This window comes from Cetorhinus maximus, unplaced genomic scaffold, assembly GCF_964194155.1.
Source record: "Cetorhinus maximus unplaced genomic scaffold, sCetMax3.hap1.1 HAP1_SCAFFOLD_298, whole genome shotgun sequence".
NCBI classification, from domain to species: Eukaryota; Metazoa; Chordata; class Chondrichthyes; order Lamniformes; family Cetorhinidae; genus Cetorhinus; species Cetorhinus maximus.
The window spans coordinates 65,361-87,898 of record NW_027596252.1 but is presented as its reverse complement, the minus strand read 5'-3'; the positions used below and the strand labels follow the sequence as shown (position 1 = coordinate 87,898).

The 22,538-nt window shown below is 48.6% G+C and overlaps 1 protein-coding gene across 2 annotated transcripts in view; it reads left to right on the top strand.

The window, feature by feature from the left end:
* Window positions 1-1,959: 1,959 nt before the first annotated feature.
* The window catches only part of utp6 (UTP6 small subunit processome component), a 30,762-nt gene continuing 10,183 nt past the window's right edge, over window positions 1,960-22,538 (top strand). The window contains exons 1-13 of one of the 2 annotated variants that reach the window (XM_078535126.1): window positions 1,960-2,142; window positions 3,037-3,121; window positions 3,791-3,832; window positions 3,924-4,016; window positions 7,898-7,945; window positions 8,119-8,191; window positions 9,025-9,143; window positions 10,631-10,708; window positions 11,277-11,358; window positions 11,812-11,896; window positions 15,977-16,155; window positions 16,549-16,628; window positions 16,760-16,837. In XM_078535126.1, coding sequence (XP_078391252.1) covers window positions 2,051-2,142; window positions 3,037-3,121; window positions 3,791-3,832; window positions 3,924-4,016; window positions 7,898-7,945; window positions 8,119-8,191; window positions 9,025-9,143; window positions 10,631-10,708; window positions 11,277-11,358; window positions 11,812-11,896; window positions 15,977-16,155; window positions 16,549-16,628; window positions 16,760-16,837 — 1,134 coding nt within the window. In that variant the 5' untranslated portion in view covers window positions 1,960-2,050. The remainder of the gene's footprint in view (window positions 2,143-3,036; window positions 3,122-3,790; window positions 3,833-3,923; window positions 4,017-7,897; window positions 7,946-8,118; window positions 8,192-9,024; window positions 9,144-10,630; window positions 10,709-11,276; window positions 11,359-11,811; window positions 11,897-15,976; window positions 16,156-16,548; window positions 16,629-16,759; window positions 16,838-22,538) is intronic. The other variant, XM_078535127.1, reaches the window with a different exon arrangement.

The window sequence follows — 22,538 nt, the reverse complement described above, 5'->3', positions numbered from 1 at the left end:
CCAGTGAGAGTCAGTGTGTGTGGAACCTGCACCCCAGTGAGAGTCAGTGTGTGTGGAACCTGCACCCCAGTGAGAGTCAGTGTGTGTGGAACCTGCACCCCAGTGAGAGTCAGTGTGTGTGGAACCTGCACCCCAGTGAGAGTCAGTGTGTGTGGAACCTGCACCCCAGTGAGAGTCAGTGTGTGTGGAACCTGCACCCCAGTGAGAGTCAGTGTGTGTGGAACCTGCACCCCAGTGAGAGTCAGTGTGTGTGGAACCTGCACCCCAGTGAGAGTCAGTGTGTGTGGAACCTGCACCCCAGTGAGAGTCAGTGTGTGTGGAACCTGCACCCCAGTGAGAGTCAGTGTGTGTGGAACCTGCACCCCAGTGAGAGTCAGTGTGTGTGGAACCTGTACCCCAGTGAGAGTCAGTGTGTGTGGAACCTGTACCCCAGTGAGAGTCAGTGTGTGTGGAACCTGTACCCCAGTGAGAGTCAGTGTGTGTGGAACCTGTACCCCAGTGAGAGTCAGTGTGTGTGGAACCTGCACCCCAGTGAGAGTCAGTGTGTGTGGAACCTGTACCCCAGTGAGAGTCAGTGTGTGTGGAACCTGTACCCCAGTGAGAGTCAGTGTGTGTGGAACCTGTACCCCAGTGAGAGTCAGTGTGTGTGGAACCTGTACCCCAGTGAGAGTCAGTGTGTGTGGAACCTGTACCCCAGTGAGAGTCAGTGTGTGTGGAACCTGTACCCCAGTGAGAGTCAGTGTGTGTGGAACCTGTACCCCAGTGAGAGTCAGTGTGTGTGGAACCTGTACCCCAGTGAGTGTCAGTGTGTGTGGAACTGTACCCCAGTGAGAGTCAGTGTGTGTGGAACCTGTACCCCAGTTTAAAGGCAGTATTTTCAGGACAGGAGGTTTTTTGGTATGTGTTAATTATTCTGTCACCTTTATTGATATGAAGATGGAGCAGGAGTAGGCTACTCGGCCCCTTGAGCCTCTTCATTCGATAAGATCACGGTTGATCGGAATGTAACCTCAACTCCACACTCCTGCCTACCCCCGATAACCTTTCACCCCCGATAACCTTTCACCCCCTTGTTAATCAAGAATCTATTTAGCTCTGTCTTAAAAATATTCAAAGAGTTTGCTTCCACCACCTTTTCAGGAAGAGAGTTCCAAAGACTCACGATATTCAGCCTTAAATGGGTGGCCCCTTATTTTTAAACAGTGACCCCTGGTTCTAGATTCTTCCACAGGAGGAAACATCCTCTCCACATCCACCCTGTCTAAACTCCAGCAGATACAGGCCGAACCTGTCCAGCCTTTCCTCACAAGACAACCCACCCATTCCAGGTGTTAGTCTAGTAAACCTTCTCTGAACTGCTTCAAACACATTTACATCTTTAAATAAGGAGACTAGTCCTGTACACAACACTCCAGCTGTGGCCTCACCAGTGCTCTGTACAACTGAAGCATAACCTCCCTATTTTTGTAATCAATTCCCCTCACAATAAATAATAACATTCTATTAGCTTCTCGAATTACCCGCTCTACCCACAAACTTTCCGAATTACCCGCTGGACCCACAAACTAACCTTGTGATTCATCTGCTCGGACACCCGGATCCCTCTGAATCTCACAGCACTGCAACCTCGCGCCATTTGGACGGCCCCGCCCCCTGCCCAGGCCCCGCCCCCATTCCGCCCCCCCCCCCCCCCCTGCCCAGGCCCCGCCCCCGGTCCGCCTCTGCCCAGGCCCCGCCCCTGCCCAGGCCCTGCCCCCGGTCCGCCCCCACTCTGCCCAGGCCCCGCCCCCGGTCCGCCTCTGCCCAGGCCCCGCCCCTGCCCAGGCCCTGCCCCCGGTCCGCCTCTGCCCAGGCCCCGCCCCTGCACAGGCCACGCCCTCTGCTCTGGCCCCTTTCTCCTCACCCACCCCGGGCTCCTCAGGAACAATAATCCAGGGTCGAAGACCGGAAGTGGAAGGAGCGGGCGGAGCCTGTTCGAAGCCGGACCGGAAGCGGAAGGAGCGGGGGGAGCCTGTTCGAAGCCGGACCGGAAGCGAGTGGCACGCGGACGATGGCGGAGTTTGTGCAGCGGCAGCTGGAGGAGCGGCTCCCGGAGCTGGAACAGCTGGAGAGAGTGGGACTGCTGAGCGGGGAGGAAACCCGGTGAGGCCGGGGGGGTGAGGTGGAGAGGATGGAGGGGAAGGGGGTGGTTATTGATGCCGCTGATGCTCTGAGCTGCCTGGGCTCTAACTCTCCACCCCCACCCCCCCCCCCCTGTTGTAGGATATCAGAGCAGGAAGGTTATGCTGGATCTGTATAAAACACTGGATATATCAGGTACAGTCCTGGTCAGTGCGTTAAGGGAAGGATGTGATCCCACTGTAGAGGGGAGATTGAGGAGAATGGTGCCGGGAATGTGGAATTTTATCCATGAGGAATGATTGGATAGGCTGGGATTGTTTTTTGAAAGAGGAAACTGAGGGAAGATTTAGTTGAGGTGTAAAATATTGAGGGCACAAAATAGAGTGGATAGGATGGATCTGTTTCCATTAGCAATGAGATCAATAACCAAAGTGCATAGATTTGAAGTAATTGCGAGTAAAATTAGGGGGGAGGTGAGAGGATTTCTTTTCACCCAGGGGTGCTGGAGATCTGGAACTCTCTGTCTGAGAGGGCAGTAGATGCGGAAACCCTCAGCACATTTTTAAAAAATCTTGGATGTGCACTTGAGGTGTAGTATGGACTATGGATCAAGCATTGGGAAATGGGATTACTATGGATGGATATTTTTCAGCTGGTGCAGTTATGATGAGCAGAATGGCCTCATGAACTGTAAATTTTCTATTTTGAACTCTCTTCTTTCAAGATCCTCCTTAAAACCCACCTCGTTGACCAAGCTTTTGGTCATCTATCCTAACGCCTCCCCCTATGGCACAGTGACAGGTTTTGTTTGATATTCACTTGTTGTAAAGCTCATTTTGTGATTTTAAACTCCATTAATGTAGAAATGCAAGTTGTTGTCTAACTCTGCCTTTTTTTTGTTGTTTAATCTTGAAGAGCATTAATGAGGAAGGTCACTGCCCTGGAACATAAAGTCCACAGACGAGCACTCAATAAGGAGAGTTTCATCAGCTACATTCAAGTATGTGTAACTTCACAGCACACAGAGTAATGAATCTGGATCAGGTGCCAGGAGAGAGGGGGATGTTGGTGTAGCGCTAATGTGACTGGACTAGTAATCCAGAGTTCCAGACTAATGCTCTGGGCACATGGGTTCAAATCCCACCACAGCAGCTGGTGGAATTCAATTAATAATTGCTAGTCTCTAATGGTGACCATGAAACTAGCATTGGTGTAAAAACCCACCTGGTTCACTAATGTCCTTTAGGGAAGGAAATCTGCCGTCCTTACCTGGTCTGGTCTACAATGTGGCTCTCAACAATGTGGCTGACTGCCCCAATGTAACTGCCCTCTGAAATGATCGAGTAAGCCACTCAGTTCAAGGGAAATTAGGGATGGGCAGCATGGCCCTGACCGTGTTAGCAACACCCACATCCCATGAAAGAAAGTAAAAACCTGTTAGTGTTAAAATGGGGTTGCGCTGATAGACGCAGCATTCCCCCAGTCCGAACACCCAGCCCCCACACACCCTGCTCTCCCCTTCCTTGCTCTCCCATACTCCTCTCGCCCGACCCCCAAAGCCTGATCCTACCCCCAACACCCTGGTCCTATGCCCCCACTCTTGCACTCCTCCCCTGACAGCTGAGCTTCTTGTGGACTGTCTGCTGTTCTGATTTATTTTATTTTTCAGTATGAAATTAACTTTCTGGAATTGATCAAGAGGAGGCGAGTGGTGAGTGAGAACAAAGTTTCTCTGAACAGATGAATTTATTTCAGAGTGTGATGCAGCATGTTGGAAACATATTCTCTTCATTCTCTCCCAGAGACTTGGCTACACCTTTAAGAAAGAGGAAATAGAATATGCCATTGTTAACCGGATTCACAGATTGTTCAGACGAGCTCTGACCAAGTGGAAGGTAAGGCAGAGCTCGGTGGAGAAGGGTGGGGGGGCTGCCAGTGTGGGCCATGGAAGGCTGGGGCCCAGGACCAGGTTGTGCTTAGCTAAGTGGGGAGGATTGGAAGTGGCGTAGATAGTGTGAGGGCAGGGGCTGGGAAAAAGTGGGGAAGAGCAATAGTGGTAGGAGACCCGATAGTAAGGGGAACAGACAGGGCGTTTCTGCGGCCGTAGACGTGACTCCAGGATGGTATGTTGCCTCCCTGGTGCCAGGGTCAAGGGTGTCACTGAACAGCTGCAGGGCATCCTACAGGGGGAGGGCAAACAGACAGAGATCGTGGTACATATTGGTACCAACGACATAGGTAGAAAGAGGGGTGAGGTCCTGCAAGCAGAATTTAGGGAGCTAGGAAGCAGATGAAAAAACAGGACCTCAAAGATAGTAATTGCTGGATTACCTCCAGTGCCACGCGCTAGTGAGTATAGAAATAGGAGGTTAGTCCAGATGAATGCATGGCTGGAGAGATGGTGCAGGAGGGAGGGCTTTACATTTCTGGATATTGGGACCATTTCTGGGGGCGGTGGGACCTGTACAAGGCGGACGGGTTGCACCTGAACCGGAATGGGACCAACACCCTTGCGGGGAGGTTTGCTAGTGCTGTTGGGGAGGGTTTAAACTAACTTGACAGGGGGATGAGATCCTGAGAGGAGGTTCAGCAGGGGGAGATGCACAGCCAAAATTAGAAGACAGCACAAGTGAGTCTGGAAGGCATAGAAATTATAGGCCAGTTAAGGCACAAGGGAGTTTGGATGGTATTTATTTTAATGCAAGGAGTCTGATGAATAAGGCAGATGAGTTGAGGGCACAAATTAACATATGGGAGTATGATGTCATTGCTGTCACAGAGACATGATTGAGTGAGGGGCAGGATTGGCAGCTCAATATTCCAGGATGTAGGGTCTTCAAGCGAAACAGAGGAGAAAGTAAAAGAGGAGGGGGTATCGCAATATTGATCAAGGAATCAATTACAGCAGTAAGGAGGGATGATATCTTAGAAGGCTCCTCAAATGAAGCCATATGAGTAGAATTTTTTTAAAAAGGAGCAATCACAATGCTGGGAGTGTACTATAGGCCCCCAAACAGTCAGAGAGAAATAGTAGAACAGATATGTAGGCAAATTTCAAGGAAGTGCAAAAGTAATAGGGTAGTAATAGTGGGGGATTTCAACTTCCCCAACATTAATTGGGTTAGTCATAGTGTGATAAGTTTAGAGGGAGCGAAATTCTTAAAATGCATCCAGGAGAGCTTTTTAAGCCAGTATGTAGAAGGTCCCTCAAGAGAGGGGCGGTCCTGGACTTAATTTTAGGGAATGAAGCCGGGCAAGTGGTAGAGGTATCAGTGGGGGAGCATTTTGCAGATAGTGATCATAACTCCATTAGATTCAAGGTTGTTATGGAAAAGGACAAGGATGGGCCAGAAATCAGAGTTCTAAATTGGAGGAAGGCCAATTTTAATAAGATCAGATATGATTTGGCCAGAGTGGACTGGGAGCAGCTACTTTTAGGTAAATCTGCGTCAGAGCAGTGGGATTCATTCAAGGAGGAAATAGGGAAAGTTAAGGGCCAACATGTTCCAGTAAAGACAAAGGGTGGGACTAACAAATCCAGGGAACCCTAGATGTCGAGGGATATACAGGATTGGGTAAAGAGAAAAAGGGAGGCTTATGGCAGATACCGAGGGCTCAAAACAGCTGAAGCCCTAGAGGAATATAGACTGTGTAGGGAGGAAATTAAAAAGGGGGCATGAAAAAACATTGGCAGGTAAAATATAGGAAAATCGAAAGTTATTTTACAAGTACATTAAGAATAAGGATAACTAGGGAAAGAGTAGGGCCCATTAAGGACCATCGTGGTAATTTGTATGTGGAGCCAGAAGACGTAGGTAGGATTCTAAATGAATACTTTGTGTCAGTGTTCACAAGTGAGAGGGTTGACGTGGGTAGGAAATCAGGCAGAAGGACTGTGATAAAATTAAAGAAATTAGCATAGAAAGGAAGGAGGTTCTAAGTGGTCTGGCAGGCCTAAAAGTAGATAGATCTCCAGGTCTGGACGAAATGTATCCCAGGCTGTTGAGTGAGGCAAGGGAGGAGATGGGGCACTGGCAATAATTTTCAATACCTCTCTGGCCACAAGAGAGGTGCCAGAGGACTGGAGGACAGCCAATGTGGTACCGTTATTCGAGAAGGGAGGAAGGGATAAACCAGGAAACTACAGACCAGTCAGTCTAACCTCAGTGATGGGGAAACTATTGGAAGCAATTCTGAGGGACAGAATTAATCTATACTTGGAGAGGCAGGGATTAATCAAGGGCAGTCAGCATGGTTTTGTTAAGGGGAGGTCATGTCTGACCAATTTGATTCAATTTTTTGAAGAGGTGACCAGGTGTGTAGATGAGGACAATGTATTTGACGTAGTCTACCTGGACTTCAGCAAGGCTTTTGATAAGGTCCCACATGGGAGACTGATAATGAAGGTAAGAGCCCATGGGATCCAAGGCAATTTGTCAAATTGGATCCAGAATTGGCTGAGTGGCAGGAAGCAGAGGGTGATGGTCGAGGGGTGTTTTTGTGACTGGATGCCTGTGTCCATTGGGGTTCCACAGGGATCGGTGTTGGGCCCCTTGCTGTTTGTGGTATATATAAACGATTTAGACTTGAATGTAGGAGAGTTGATCAGTAAGTTCATGGGTGACACGAAAATTGGTGGGTGGTAAATAGTGAGGAGGATAGCCTTAGATTACAGGAGGATATAGACGGGCTGGTCAGTTGGGCTGATCAGTAGCAAATGGAATTTAATCTGGATAAGTGTGAGGTGATGCACTTGGGCAAGACAAACAAGGCACAGGAATACATGATGAATGGTAGGACCCTGGGAAGTACCGAGGATCAGAGGGACCTTGGTGTGCATGTCCACCGGTCCCTTAAGGTAGCAGGACAGATAGATAAGATGGTTAAGAAGGCATATGGGACACTTGCCTTTATTAGCCGAGGCATAGAATATAAGAGCAGGGAGGTTATGCTGGAACTGTAGCTGTGGTCTAACCAGTGTTGTATAGAGTATTGCGTGCAGTTCTGGAATCCTTATTATAGGAAAGATGTGATTGCACTAGAGAGAGTGCAGAGGAGATTTACCAGGATGTTGCCTGGGCTGGAGAGTTTTAGTTATGAGGAGAGATTGGATAGACTGGGGTTATTTTCCCTGGAGCAGAGGAGATTGATGGGGGACATGATTGAGGTGTATAAAATTATGAGGGGCATAGATAGGGTAGACAGGAAGGAACTTTTCCCCTTGGTGGAGGGATCAATAACCAGGGGGCATAGATTTAAGGTGAGGGGCAGGAGGTTTAGAGGGGATGTGAGGAAGAATTTTTTCACCCAGAGGGTGGTGGGAATCTGGAACTCACTGTCTGAAAGGGTGGTAGAGGCAGAAACCCTCATAACATTTAAGAAGTATTTGGATGTGCACTTGCGATGCCATGGCATACAAGGCTATGGGCCTAGTGCTGGAAAATGGGATTAGAATAGTTAGGTACTTGTTTGACTGGCGCAGACTCGATGGGCCGAAGGGCCTTTTTCTGTGCTGAAGAGAGAGGGGGTGGGTCTGGGCCATGCGGGAGGTGATTTTGGGGGGAGTGGGTGGTTCCAGGCTGTCTAGAAGGAGATATTGGGTCGGGTGTGGGGCAGGCGTGGGCAGTGTGGGGATCCAGACCAGGATGACGTGGGGGTTTGTGGGAGAAGGTATGGGCCAGGCCAGGCTCTGAGTCAGTGACAGCTCCTTGTGTTAAAGGTAGAATTGAAATGTTTTCTGCCTATTGTCTGAAGATGTTAACTTTCTGCTTCACAGGGCGACATCCAGTTATGGCTCTCTCACATCGCTTTTTGCAAGAAATGGGTGAGCATTTCTCTTTTCCCCCTCCAGGGTTAGTATCCATCTTTATTGATGTTAATCACACGGCCACTCAGTAACCCCTCTCCCCCCATTGCCCTGACTGTATGTGTACTGATGTTAATCCAGCTCCCTCATTGGGTTTAATGTTTATATTACCACTGTTGTTTCTTCCCTAGAATGCCAAGGTGAAGCTGAGCAAGGTCTTCTCTGCAATGTTGGCCATTCACCCAGACAAGCCAGGTAAGATAGGTGCCCGTATTGTGCCCTCCATTTTCAGCGTGTGAAAGTCCAGTATGTGTGTGAGCAGTGAATGCCCGGTGTGTGTGTGTGTGTGTGGGAGCAGTGAATGCCCGGTGTGTGTGTGTGTGTGGGAGCAGTGAATGCCCGGTGTGTGTGTGTGTGTGGGAGCAGTGAATGCCCGGTGTGTGTGTGTGTGTGGGAGCAGTGAATGCCCGGTGTGTGTGTGTGTGTGGGAGCAGTGAATGCCCAGTGTGTGTGTGTGGGAGCAGTGAATGCCCAGTGTGTGTGTGTGGGAGCAGTGAATGCCCGGTGTGTGTGTGTGTGTGGGAGCAGTGAATGCCCGGTGTGTGTGTGTGTGTGGGAGCAGTGAATGCCCGGTGTGTGTGTGTGTGTGTGTGTGGGAGCAGTGAATGCCCGGTGTGTGTGTGTGGGAGCAGTGAATGCCCAGTGTGTGTGTGTGGGAGCAGTGAATGCCCGGTGTGTGTGTGTGTGGGAGCAGTGAATGCCCGGTGTGTATGTGTGTGTGTGTGGGAGTGAATGCCCGGTGTGTGTGTGTGGGAGCAGTGAATGCCCGGTGTGTGTGTGTGTGTGTGTGTGTGTGTGTGGGAGTGAATGCCCGGTGTGTGTGTGTGTGTGTGTGTGGGAGCAGTGAATGCCCGGTGTGTGTGTGTGTGTGTGTGTGAGAGTGTGTGTGTGAGAGTGTGTGTGTGAGAGTGTGTGTGTGAGAGTGTGTGTGAGTGTGTGTGAGCAGTGAATGCCCGGTGTGTGTGTGGGAGCAGTGAATTCTCTGCCAGACTTGGTGTTCAGTGCTCAGCACCGTTATTTATTCCCCTCATTCTCAGCTTTCTGGATCATGGCAGCAAAGTGGGAAATGGAGGATCGGCTCTCCTCTGAGAACGCCCGGCATTTATTCCTTCGCGCTTTGCGTTTCCACCCAGACTCGGAGAAGCTTTATCAGGAGGTAAGGGCTGGCTCACCACTGCAACTTCTTACTTATCTTCTCATCTGAGGGTGGGCCACAAGCCGGAGCTTGGTAAGTGTGTCCACCCTGCCTGTCTGTGACCGCCCCACCTCCCAACACTGGGTGCTATGGCAAATTGCAAGTTAAGATCTGTTAAGTTCCTCTCTGATTCCCACAAACATCATGTCAGGAAACAGCAGCAACTCAGGCCTCACATGAGGCTCAACCAGGCAGTTAATGCCCAGTAACTGGGTCTGTGCCGATCTCACTGCAACTTGACACCTTCCCTTTGAAAGGGTGATGGTTGCTCCAGTCTTACCCACGTCTCAGCTACTCTCCCGGAAACAACCTCTGTTTTTTAAACCCTTTATTTGCCTTAATTAGAGAGCAGCAAGTTCTGTGGATGGGGTCATGTTGGTAAGGGAGAGGCCACCAGCAGGGCCAGGTAGAGAGAATGTGGACCCTGGTGCTTTGTCTGTTTTTGGAAACTTTATCCACACACCCCCAGCACTCCACCCCCCCACCTGCCATTTGGAAACCATGGCAACAATGCAGTCAAACTATTTGGCATAAGCTTTGCAAAAACTTCTTTGCTTTTGTACTCTTGGCAGTTGTTGCAAGTGACCCCTCTTTGGGCTCCCACGGGCCACTCATCACCATCTTGACTCCTTCAGTGGCCCTGTGGCCTGGGCAGGGGGTGAGAGCACAGCCCAGGACACACTACATCACCCAGAATACACCCCAGCTGTCAGTAAACTGGCCACATGGACTCAGCCTCACACTCCAATAAGCACTGATCCCACAGGAGAGCAGAGTGCCCGCCAATGCCAGGCACTCACCCCACAGGGAGGAGGGAGGTGCTGTCTGAGGCTGGCCCTCCCTCTTGAGAGCACTGCGTGCACCCCCCTCTCCTGAGCCCGGGCCCCCGGGGGGAAGGATTGGCAGAGGGCAGGGGTCTCTGGTTGGCAGGGGAGGGGCTGCTGACCACCGGGAGTGGGGGAGCTGCTGGTCACTGGGGATTGGGGGGAGAGGAGGTGGTGGTCACTGGGGGTGGGGGGAGAGGAGGTGCTGGTCACTGGGGGTGGGGGGAGAGGAGGTGCTGGTCACTGGGGGTGGGGGTGAGGAGGTGGTGGTCACTGGGGGTGGGGGGGAGAGGAGGTGCTGGTCACTGGGGATGGGGGGAGAGGAGGTGGTGGGTGCAGGGGGTGGGGGGAGAGGAGGTGCTGGTCACTGGGGGTGGGGGGAGAGGAGGTGCTGGTCACTGGGGGTGGGGGGAGAGGAGGTGCTGGTCACTGGGGGTGGGGGTGAGGAGGTGGTGGTCACTGGGGGTGGGGGGGAGAGGAGGTGCTGGTCACTGGGGATGGGGGGAGAGGAGGTGGTGGGTGCAGGGGGTGGGGGGAGAGGAGGTGCTGGTCACTGGGGGTGGGGGGAGAGGAGGTGGTGGGTGCAGGGAGGTGTTGCTCTGATCCTGCTATTCTTTTTCCCAGTATTTCCGGATGGAGCTGATGCACGCGGAGAAGATCCGGAAGGAAAAGCAGCTGCTGGAGGCAGCAGGTGTGGATCCGGTACGGAGTTAGAGTGTAAACTGAGAGCCGGTGTGGGGGGGGGGGGTGGCACAAATCTCAAAATAGAGAAACTAATGGCAGAGAGAGATTACAGGGGAAGGGGTTTGAGGAGTGTAGGGAGGGTAAGGGAGTGGATGTTGGAGATGGGGGAGGAGGGGAGTTGTGTTGAGGGGGGTGGGGGTCAGGGGCACGGTGGGAACGAGGAGCGTGGAAGGGGAATTTTAGTTGTGGTTTAGGGATTTTGGTTGGAGTAGGGAGTGATGGGTACACAGGTATTGGAGATGGGGATTGGGGTCAGGGGAGGGGGGTTTGGGTTGAGGGGGCTGGTGAGGGTAGGAGATGGGTATGGGTGGGCTGAGCAGTGTGGCTCAGGTCCGATGGGAATGTGTTTTTATTGGAGCCCAGTGAATATCAGACACTGTCTTGAAACCAAGAGACTGAATAATGCTGAATGACTGTATGGGGCTTTGGGAGTGCGTCTGCATCACTGACCGGGTTTGGTTCACTCCTGTCATACAGATTATGTAACTGGCATTGATACTGATGGTGCTGTCTGATCTGTCTCTAGGCTGAAGCAGAGTATCCCATGGAGATTGTCCGTGGAGAATTAGCTCGTGTTGTGTATAAGAACGCCATCCAGAAAGTCTTTGGTAAATGAGTGCTCCAAACTGGCTCTGCTCACACTCACCATCGGGTATTTGGGAATGTGCTCTCTTTCTTGGTCGGGTATACGGGGATCAACGTACGCTCACCATTATGTATACGGGGATCTGTTCACACTCACGCTCAGGTCTATGGGAATCTGCTCATGCTCGGGTATTCGGGGATCTGCTCTCTCTTGTGGTCAGGTATATGGGGATCTGCACTCTCACATTCGGGTATACAGGGATCAGCACATACTCACGGTAGGGTATACAGAGATCTGTGCACACTCACGCTCGGGTATATGGAGATCTCACTCGGGTATATGGGGATCTGTTCACACTCACAGTCGGGTATACGGAGATCTGCGCACACTCATTCTCGGGTATATGGGGGTTTGCTCACACTCACGGTCAGGTATACAGAGATCACCTCTCTCTCACTCTTGTGTTTGTGCTCAGGGAATGCGGAGTTTCACCTGTCATTCTGGACTATTGCAGCACTGTTCGACTTCACACAGGACCTTCAAAAAGAAATTGTGGAGGAGTGAGTATGGGGCACAGCCATGTCTGGGTGTGCGGAGGGGTGTGGTCCTGTTGGGGTGGAGCCCTGTTGGGGCGTGGAGGGGTGGGGCCCTGTTGAGCTGTTGGGGGGCGGAGGGGTGGGGTCCTGTTGGGGTGTGGAGGGGTGGGGTCCTGTCGGGGGGGCGGAGGGGGTGTGGTCCTGTTGGGGTGTGGAGGGGTGTGGTATGTGGAGGGGTGGGGTATGTGGAGGGGTGGGGTATGTGGAGGGGTGGGGTCCTGTTGGGATGTGGAGGGGTGGGGCCCTGTTGGGCTGTTGGGGGGTGGAGGGGTGGGGTCCTGTTGGGGTGTGGAGGGGTGGGGTCCTGTTGGGGGTGGGGTATGTGGAGGGTAGTGGTACTGTCCAAATATCGTAAGGAGACATTGTGAGTAGCACATGAAATCCCTATGACAGGACATGTAGGAATACGGAAAACCCAAGCATCAATAAACAGGCATTTTACCTGGGCCAAGACTTCACAAGGACGTAGTGTAATTTTATAAAACATTTCAGGTAGCAGGTAAACCTCAACATGTAATCAAACCAGCACCTTTAACACCCATACCAGTTTTGGAAGAAGCTTTCAGTCGGGTATTAGTAGATTGTGTAGGACCATTACCCAAAACGAAAACAGGACATCAGTATATCCTCACAATCATGGATATGACAACCCAATTCCCAGAAGCTATTCCTTTAAGGACAATTACAGCTAAGATGGCAGCAGAAAAGTTAACTCAGTTTTTCACTCGTTATGGCCACCAATTAAAATACAACTTGACCAAGGTTCTAACTTCATGTCTAAAATTTTCCAGGACATAATCAGCAATTTGGGTATCATACAACTAAAGTCTACCGGCTATCAGCCACAGACACAGGGAGCTTTAGAGAGATACCATCAGACTCTCAAAACCAGGATTAAAACCTATCGCCATGAGTACCTAAAGGATTAGATTTCTGACTATTTGCTACCAGAGATTCTCCGAATGAATCAACTGGATTTAGTCCATTCGAATTGATCTATGGTCATGAAATAAGAGGATCTGTTAAAAATGATTAAGGAAAAGTTCCTAAAAAGGAAAGACGATTCCTCCGTGTTGGATTATGTGTCCATGTTTCTAGAAAGACTCTTAGGAGCATGTAAAGTAGTACGAGAACACATCAAAATTTCCCAAGCAAAAATGAAAGAATGGGCAGACAAGCATACTACAACTAGAACATTCCTAGCAGGAGATGAAGTATTGCTATTATTACCTTGGCAGGGTGAACCCTGAAAGCAAAACTCAGTGGCCCCTACAAGGTAGTTGGGAGAGTTAGTAAAGTGACTTAACTGATAGATGCTCCTGAGCCTAGGAAGAAGAAACGTTATGTCACATAAACACGTTGAAGCAATATCACTGCAGGGAAGATGGGAAAGAACAAGTGTGGCAGGTGGCAGGAGTAGTGGAGGATGACAGACAGTAAGAGTAAGGTAGAAGGAGAAGTTGACAGTGCACAGAGCGAGCCTCCTACAATTCGACTAGCCAATACGACAATATTGGGACAGTTAGACACACTGTTCTCATATTTACAGGAAGGACCAGGGGAAGATCTAATAAGGTTACTTAGGAAGTATAAGGGAATTTGTAGGGATACACCTGGATGTACTACGTTGGGTAGACATGATGTGAACATAGGAGACTCAGTGCCGATAAAACAACGTTCTTATCAGCTGAGCCCAGAGAAACAAGCTCAGGTAGGAACAGAGATCCAATATATGCTGGAAAATCATTGATTGAGCTCAGCTGAAGCAGTAAGTCTACTCACCGCTAGTGCTGGCTCCTAAGCTGGATGGATCCACTAGATTTTGGATAGACTACCGGAAAGTGAATGCAGTAACGCGGACAGATTCGTACCTAATTCTTCAGTTAGAAGATTGCATCAATGGAGTTGGCAGTGCCTCATTTCTTTCTAAAATTGATCTATTGAAGGGGTACTGGAAAGTGCCATTAACACCAAGGGCTAAAGGAATATTCACCTTTGTTACACTAAGTGGGTTGTATCAATGTCGAGTCATGCCATTTGGGTTTAAAAAAAACCCAGCTACATTCCAGAGTCTTATGAATCAAGTCGTAGCTGAAGTACATAAATATGGTTTATTTAGATGATGTTGTAATATATAGTAACACGTGGGAAGAACATGTAAAGCAATTAGAGAACCTGTTTAAGCAATTGCAGTTGGCTGACTTAGTCATAAATCTGGCCAAAAGTGAATTTGCAAAAGCACGAGTAACTTACCTGGGTCACATCGTCGGACAAGGGCAGGTGTTGCCAAGAACAGCAAAAGTTAATGCTCTAATAGAATTTCCCTTTCCTAAAACTAAACGAGAAGCCATGAGGTTTTTAGGAATGTGTGGGTTTTAGAGGAAGTTGTGCCTAACTTCAGCGCAATAGCTGTATCTCTCACCAGTTTTAGGAAAACAGGCGAAAGTGGTATGGTCAGCAGAATGCCAAGCAGCCTTTAAAAAGCTGAAAGCAATCTTAATAAATGAACCAGTGTTGGCTGCCCCTGATTTTACCAAACCTTTTAAAATGGCAGTTGGGTGTAGGTGCAGCCCTATTACAAGATGATCAGTTAGGGGTAGAGAAGCTGGTGGGGCATTTTTTTTCCAAGAAACTAAATCAATATCAGAGTAAGTACTTTACAGTAGAAAAAGAAACTCTAGCATTATTGTTGTCTCTTCAACACTTTGAAGTTTATGTCCGACACAATAACAAGGAAACACTAATCTACACTGACCATATCCACTACCATCATTGAAAAGTTTAAAACTCAAAATGCAAGACTGTTCAGATGGAGTCTATTGTTTCAACCATTCAATGTAAAGATTGTCCACATTGCCGGCAAAGATAATGTGATCGCAGATGCATTGTCCCGGGTGTAAAATACTGAAATAAGTCAAAGGGGTAAGAAATGCTGAAGATTCTATAAGGGGGAGGAAGGATGAATGGAAGTAGGTCTCGTGTTTTGTTGTCCATGTGTCACCTTGTGATGAAACGCATTTTTGAAATGGCGTTTCATCTCTTTTAAGGGCAGAGGCATGTAAAGAACCTATCTTTTTATTTCGGTTGGACTGTGGATTAAAATTACATTGGCTGCAGTTTGAAAGATATGTCTACTGGAACAGTGTGAGGGATATATACAACGTTGCTGTCCTGGAACAGTGTGTGCCATGAAAAATGGGATGGTGCCGAGGAGGAGTCCGGTCTGATGGGGAACTGTCTGGCAACAATATTTTAATTGGTTCCTGACCAGGTGACCAGGGCTTGTGTGAGAGCAGTGCTACAGAACAGCTCCTAGCCTGAAGAGAGAAAAGTCCTAAAACCTCTTGCTCCTGTGTGTGTAAGATTCCAGTAATTCTACAATAATAGCTATCTGGCTTTTTCTCCTCATATCTCAAAAACCTGTTCTCTCTCTGAAAACACCTGTCAAGAGGAAAAGGGGAAAATCACTGTTAGAGACATTGAAAGGCAAGTGCTCAACCAGTGAACTAAGTATTGAAAGTGCTGGAAGACCAGCTCATCTTCAACAAAGAACTGAAAGGGATTCTGAAGACATCGATCAAAATCAACTCATCGAATTCTGTGCTCTGGAATTGGTGCTATTGAACTGTTTTATTCCAGGCTTAGAATCCATGTTTCTGTGTGTCTTGTATGTGTGTGTATAGGGATTTAAGAAGGGCTAGAGTTTGGGTTATAGAGTTAGAAATTAGCAGTTCATGTTTCTTTCTTTTGCCACTAGTTACAGACAGTTTATTTAATAAACAGTTATTTACTTATTAAGTTTACAGACCTGGTATTCTTATATTCTGTCAACCTAAATTAAACAATGAAGTGGTTTGATCAAACTTTTCACATTTGTTGTGGCTCGGGGAGAAGTGGGGCTTGATATTGCAGCAAGTGAGACGTGACAATGGGGTGTGCGGAGGGGTGTGGCCCCACCGGCGGGGTGAGGGTGAGGCCCTGTCGGGTGGGTGGGGAAGGGGCTGGTGCTGGTGTGTCATGCTCTGTTTGACTTTGTTTCTATAGCCTACAGGCACTGCATACAAACCACGCGCTAACCTGGGACTTCATGGCCAGGCGAGAGTTAGACACAGAGTCACAGCCATTAACAGAATGCTCCAAACAGGCAAAAGCTTCTGATATCACTCGCAGGGAGGAACGGTGCTGGGCCGTGTACGAAGAAGCTGTCGTCACTGTGCCAACAGGTCTGTGCAGATTCTACTCGAGCCTGGGTGTGGGGAGGAGGAGGGAGAGGGGAGGGAGGGAGGAGCACGAGGGGGAGGGAGGAGCACAAGGTGGGGCAGGAGGGAGGAGGACGCGGGGCGAGAGCAAAGGGGAGGGAGGGAGGAGAGCGAGGAGTTGGGAGGATCGATGGGACCTGGGTTTTGCAAAGGGAAGAGTGAGGCGTGCCAACCTGAATTGGATCTTTCCACCTACTGTAACAGCAGCTGTGAATCCGCCCCCCCCCACCCCATTGCTTTGTTCATTAACAGAGCAGTGCTGGTGCTTCGAGAGAGGCTGTTTTACAGACGTTTTGTCACTGCTTATTTCTGGCCCACAGGGCTGACCTTTACTGATTGGTTGTTTTCTGATTGCAGAGGCAATTTGGAAATGTTACATCACTTTCTGTCTAGAGAGGTTTAAACGGAAAACCAACAATGAGGTTCTTCGAAAGAAGGTGAGGTTGAGGGGCTGAGATTCCCTCCATCCAACTAGAGCTCCAACTTGCCTTGTGCTGTCCTGATCTCATGTGGCTGATTCTGCGTGGGCTCGCTTAATTCTCTGTTTCCTTGTTTTCCTGTCTTTCAGAGACTCGACAAGGTGCTATCTGTCTTTGATAAGGCCAGTGAATCTTCACTCTTACCTCAGGCTCTTTACAAACAATGGGTAAGATTCACTATGTCCCTACAGAGACATGACTGCCGGATGACAAAAACTGGGGCCTGAATATTCATGAGTGGAGGGGTAGCTCTGTTAATTGGGGGTGACATTGATATAATAGAGAGATGACCTTTGTTCTGGAGATCAAGATGTTCAGTTTGGGTAGAGCTGAGAAACGGTGAAGGTAAGAAGTCACTTGTGGGGATGGTTTATTGGCTGCTAACAGTAACCACACTGTAGGCAGGATATACTGGAAGAAATAATGGGGGCTTGTGAGGAAGTTACAGCGATGATCATGGGTGATTTTAATCTCCACATAGATTAGACAAATCAGATTGGCAAAGATAGCTTTGATGATGAGTTCATAGAGTATTTTCGGGACAGTTTCTTAAACCAGAGAGCAGGCTATACTAGATCTGGGAAGCGTGCAATGAGACAGCATTAAGTAATGACCTCATAGTGAAGGCACCCCGAGGTTGTAGTGATCATAGTATGATTGAATTTTACATTCAGTTTGAGGGAGAGAGAAGCTGCAAAGATCAGTGTTAGGGCCTCAACTATTTACAATATACATCAATGAGTTGGATGAAGGAACTGAATGTATGGTAGCTAAATTTGCTGATGACACTAAGATAGGTAGGAAAGTAAGTTGTAAAGAGGACATAAGGAGTCTGGAAAGGGACATAGCTTAAGTGAGTGGGCAAAAATTTGGCAGGTGGGAAAATGTGAACTTGTCCACTTTGTCAGGAAGAATAGAAAAGCAGCAAATTATTTAAATAGAGAGAGAGATTGCAGAACTCTGGGGTACAGAGGGACCTGGGTGTCCTAGTACATGAATCAGGAAAGGTTAGTATGCAGGTACTGCAAATGATTAGGAAGGTAAATGGAATGTTGTCTATTGCAAGGGGAATGGAATATAAAAGTAGGGATGTTTTGCTGCAGTTGTACAGAGTGTTGGTGAGACCACATCTGGAGCACTGTGTACAGTTTTGGTCTCTTTATTTAAGAAAGGATATGCATGTGTTAGAAGCAATTCAGAGAAGGTTTACTAGACTAATACCTGGGATGAGGGGGTTATCTTACGAGGAAGGGTTGGGCAGGTTGGGCCTGTATCTATTGGAGTTTAGAAGAATGAGAGGTGCTCTTATTGAAACATATATAATCCTGAGGGGACTTGACAGGGTGGATGCTGAGAGGATAGACTTATAGACGTTTACAGCACAGGAGGCCATTCAGCCCATCGTGTCCACGCCGGTCAACAAAGATCTGACTAAACTAATCTAATTTTCCAGCGCTTGGCCCATAGACCTGGAGGCTATTGCAATGCAAGTGAATATCTAAATACTTCTTAAATGTTACAAGAGATTCTGATTCAACACCCTTTCAGTCAGTTCCAGATTCCCACCGCCCTCTGGGTGAAAAAATTTCTCCTCAACTCCCCTCTTCGCCTTCTACGTCTTACCTTAAATCTGTGCCCCCTGATAACCGACCCTTCTACTAATGGAAAAAGTGCCTTCCTTTCCACTCTATCTATGTCCCTCATAATCTTATACACCTCTATCAGGTCCCCTCCCAACTAAGGAAAACAACCCCAGCCTACCCAATATTTCCTCACAGCTCAGACCCTCCAGCTCAGGCAGCATCCTGGTATATCTCCTCTGCACCCTCTCCAGTGCAATCACATGCTTCCTATAATGTGGTGACCAGAACTGCACACAGCACTCCAGTTGTGACCTAACCAGCGTTTTATACAGTTCCAGCATAACCTCCCTGCTCTTGTATTCTATGCCTTGGCTAATAAAGGCAAGTATCCCATATGCCTTCTTAACCACCTTATTTACTTGTCCTGCTACCTTCAGGGATCTATGGATATGCACACCAAGGACCCTCTGATCTTCAGTACTTTCCAGGGTCCTACCATTCATAGTGTAATTCCTTGCCTTGTCAACCCTCCCCAAGTGCATTACCTCACACTTTTCCAGGTTGAATTCCATTTGCCACTGCTCTGCCCACCTGACCAGTCCATTGATATCCGCCTGCAGTTTACAGCTATCCTCCTCACCATTTATCACCCTGCCAATTTCCGTGTCATCCGTAACCTTCATTATCATACCCCTTGCATTTAAGTCCAAATCATTTATGTACACCACAAGCAGCAAGGGACCCAGCCCCAAGCTCTGCAGAACCCCACTGGAAACAGACTTCCAGTCACAGAAACATCCCTTTACCATCACCCTCTGCTTCCTGTCTCTCAGCCAATTTTGGGTCCAACGTGCCACTTTGCCTTGGATCCCATGGGCTCTTTCTTGACCAGCCTGCCATGAGGGACCTTATCAAAAACCTTGCTAAAGTCCATGTAGACCACATCAAATGCATTACCCTCATCAACGCTCCTGGTTACCACCTCAAAAAATTTGATTAAGTTTATCAAACATGACCTTCCCTTAACAAATCCATACTGACTATCCCTGATTAATCTGTGTCTCCAAGTGCAGATATATTCTGTCCCTCAGAATTCTTTCTAGTAACTTCCCTACCACCGAGGTTAGACTGACTGGCCTATAATTTCCTGGTCTGTCCCTTCCTCCCTTTTTTAATAATGGGACAATGTTAACAGTCCTCCAATCTTCTGGCACCTCACCAGAGAGGATTTGAAAATTACTGCCAGGGCCCCTGATATCTCTTCCCTTACCTCCCTCAACAGCCTGGGATACATCTCATCCAGGCCTGAGGATTTATTAATTTCCTCTAATATTTCACATTCCTCCATCCTGATGTCTATACCTGCATCGTCCTTTTCCATTGTGAAAGCCAACGCAAAGTATTCATTGAGGACTGTACCCAGGTCTTCCAGGTCTACACACAGATTACCCCTATGGTCCCTAATTGGCCCTTCTCTTTCCCTAGTTATTCTCTTTTTTCACATATATATATATTATATATATTTTTTTTTAAAACCCTTTGGGTTTTCCTTTATTGTACCTACCAATGCTTTCTCATGCACTCTCTTAGCTTTCCTAAGTTCCCCCCTGCGCTTTTTATACTCCTCTAGGGACTTTGCCATATTGAGCCCTCGGTATCTACCTTAAGTTTCTCTATTTTTCTTAATCCTAACCTTTATGTCCCTTGACATCCAGGGTTCTCCGGACTTGGTTCCCCCCTCCGCCCTCTATGTCTTTATGGGAACATATTTGCCCTGCACTCTCGCTGTTTCCTCCTTGAATGCCTCCCACTGCTCTGACACAGTTTTATCTGCAAATAGCTGCTCCCAGTCCACTTGGGCCAAATCATATCTCATCTTAGTAAAATTAGCCTTTCCCCAGTTTAGAAATTTTATTCCCGCCCCAACCTTATCCTTTTCCATAAATATCCTAAATCTAACTGAGTTATGGTCACTATCTCCAAAATGCTCCCCTACTGATATGCCTTCCACCTGCCCGGGCTCATTTTGAATATTAGGTCCAGAACTGCCCCCTCCCTTGTTGGGCTTTCTACATACTGACTAAACAAGTTCTCCTGGATGCAACTTAAGAATTTTGCTCCCTCCCTACCTTGCACACTAAAATTATCCCAGTTAATATTTGGGTAGTTACTGCCTCATAATTCTTACACTTCTCTGAAATTTGATTCCATATTTGATCCTCTATGTCTCCCTGACTGTTTGAGGGTCTATAGTACACACCCAACAGTGCGTTTGCCCCTTTTGTGTTTTTTACTTCTACCCGTATGGCCTCATTTGATGACTCTTCCAAGATATCATCCCTCCTCACTGCTATAATTGATCCCTTGATCAATATTGCAACACCCCCCGCCCCCGTCTATCCCTCTCTATCTCGTCTGAGTACCCTATAACCAGAAATGCTGAGTTGCCAATCCTGCCCTTTTAGCCAAGTCTCGGTCATATCTATGACATCATACTCCCACATGCCTATCTGTGCCCTCAGCTCATCTGTCTTATTCCTCAGGCTCTTTGCATTAAAATATATTCCATTTAGCCTTGCTAAACTCACTCCTTTCTTATCTAGCCTATGTTTCCTCAGCGTTCCAGACTCACTCACTCGCGTTTTAACTTCTAATTCCATCTCAGTTTCTCTCCCCTCTGAACTACTTTTCAGGATCCCAACCCCAACACCATTAGCAAACCTCCCCATGAGGATGTTGGTCCAGTTCCTGTTCAAATGTAACCCGTCCAACTTATACAGGTCCCACCTCTCCCAGAAACAGTCCCAAAGCCCAGGAATCTAAAGCCCTCCCCCCTGCACCATCTCTCCAGCCACACATTCATCTGCTCTATCCTTCTGTTCCTATACTCACTACTGCGTGGCACTGGGAGTAATCCGGAGATTACTACTTTTGAAGTCCTGCTTTTCAATTTTCTACCTAACTCCCTAAAGTCTGTTTGCAGGACCTCATTTCTCTATCTTTCTATGTCATTGGTCCCAACATGGACCATGACCTCTGGCTGTTCACCCTCCCCCTTCAGAATGTCCTTCAGCCGTTCTGTGACATCCTTGACCCTGGCACCCGGGAGACAACATAACATCCCAGAGTCACGTCTACAGCAGAAGCACCTGTCTGCTCCCCTCACTAATAAATCCCCTACCACTATAGCCCTTCCACACTTCTTCCCCACACCCCCCCCCTCCCCCCCACAGTGCCATGGCCTTGGCTCTGGTTGGCCTCCACAGAGGAACCATCACTCTCACCGTTTTCCAAGGCTCAAAAATGGTTTGCGAGCGAGATGCACTCGGCAGATTCCCTCACTACCTGCCTGGTCTCCTTCTGTCTGGTGGTCACCCATTCCCTCTCTGTTTGCACTTCCTTAAGCTGCGGGATGACCACGTTCTGAAACGTGTTATCCACGAACCCCTCAGCCTCATGACTGCACCGTAGTGCCCCCAGCTGCTGCTCAAGCTCCAAAACCCGGAGCTCAAGTTGCTCCAGTCGGAGGCTACTCCTGCACACATGGTCATCCAGACCACCGGGAGCGACTAGGATTTCCCACATAGCGCAGGATGTGCAAATCACGGTACTGAGCTCCCCGGCATATCTTAACTAAATAGAATATGGACCCTTGCTTTTATTTCACCCTTACTCCTTGAGTATAGACTACATGCTAGATCCTCTCGATAGACTAGAACCTCTAGGTGTTGCTGACTGCCTGTCCCAGGGTCCTCCTCTAGGTATTGCTGACTCCCTGTCCCAGGGTCCTCCTCTCACACTCTCCTCTAGGTGCTGCTGACTGCCTGCCCCAGGGTCCTCCTCTCTCACTCTCCTCTAGGTGCTGCTGACTGCCTGCCCCAGGGTCCTCCTCTCTCACTCTCCTCTAGGTGCTGCTGACTGCCTGCCCCAGGGTCCTCCTCTCTCACTCTCCTCTAGGTGCTGCTGACTGCCTGTACCAGGGTCCTCCTCTCGCACTCTCCTCTGTTTCCCTTTGTGGGAGAGACTGGAACTAGGGCACACAGTTTAATAATAAGGGGTCTGCCATTTAAGGCAGAGTTGAGAAGAAATATTTTCTCTGAGGGTCATGAATTTTTGGCCAAGATGGACAGATTCTTGATTAACAAGGAGGTGAAAGGTTATCAAGGGTAGGCAGAATGTGGAATTGAGGCCACAGTCTGATCAGCCATGGTCTTATTGAATGGCAGAACAGGCTTGAGGGGCCGAATGGCCTACTCCTTGTATATTCTTACTGTCTGATAGAGAT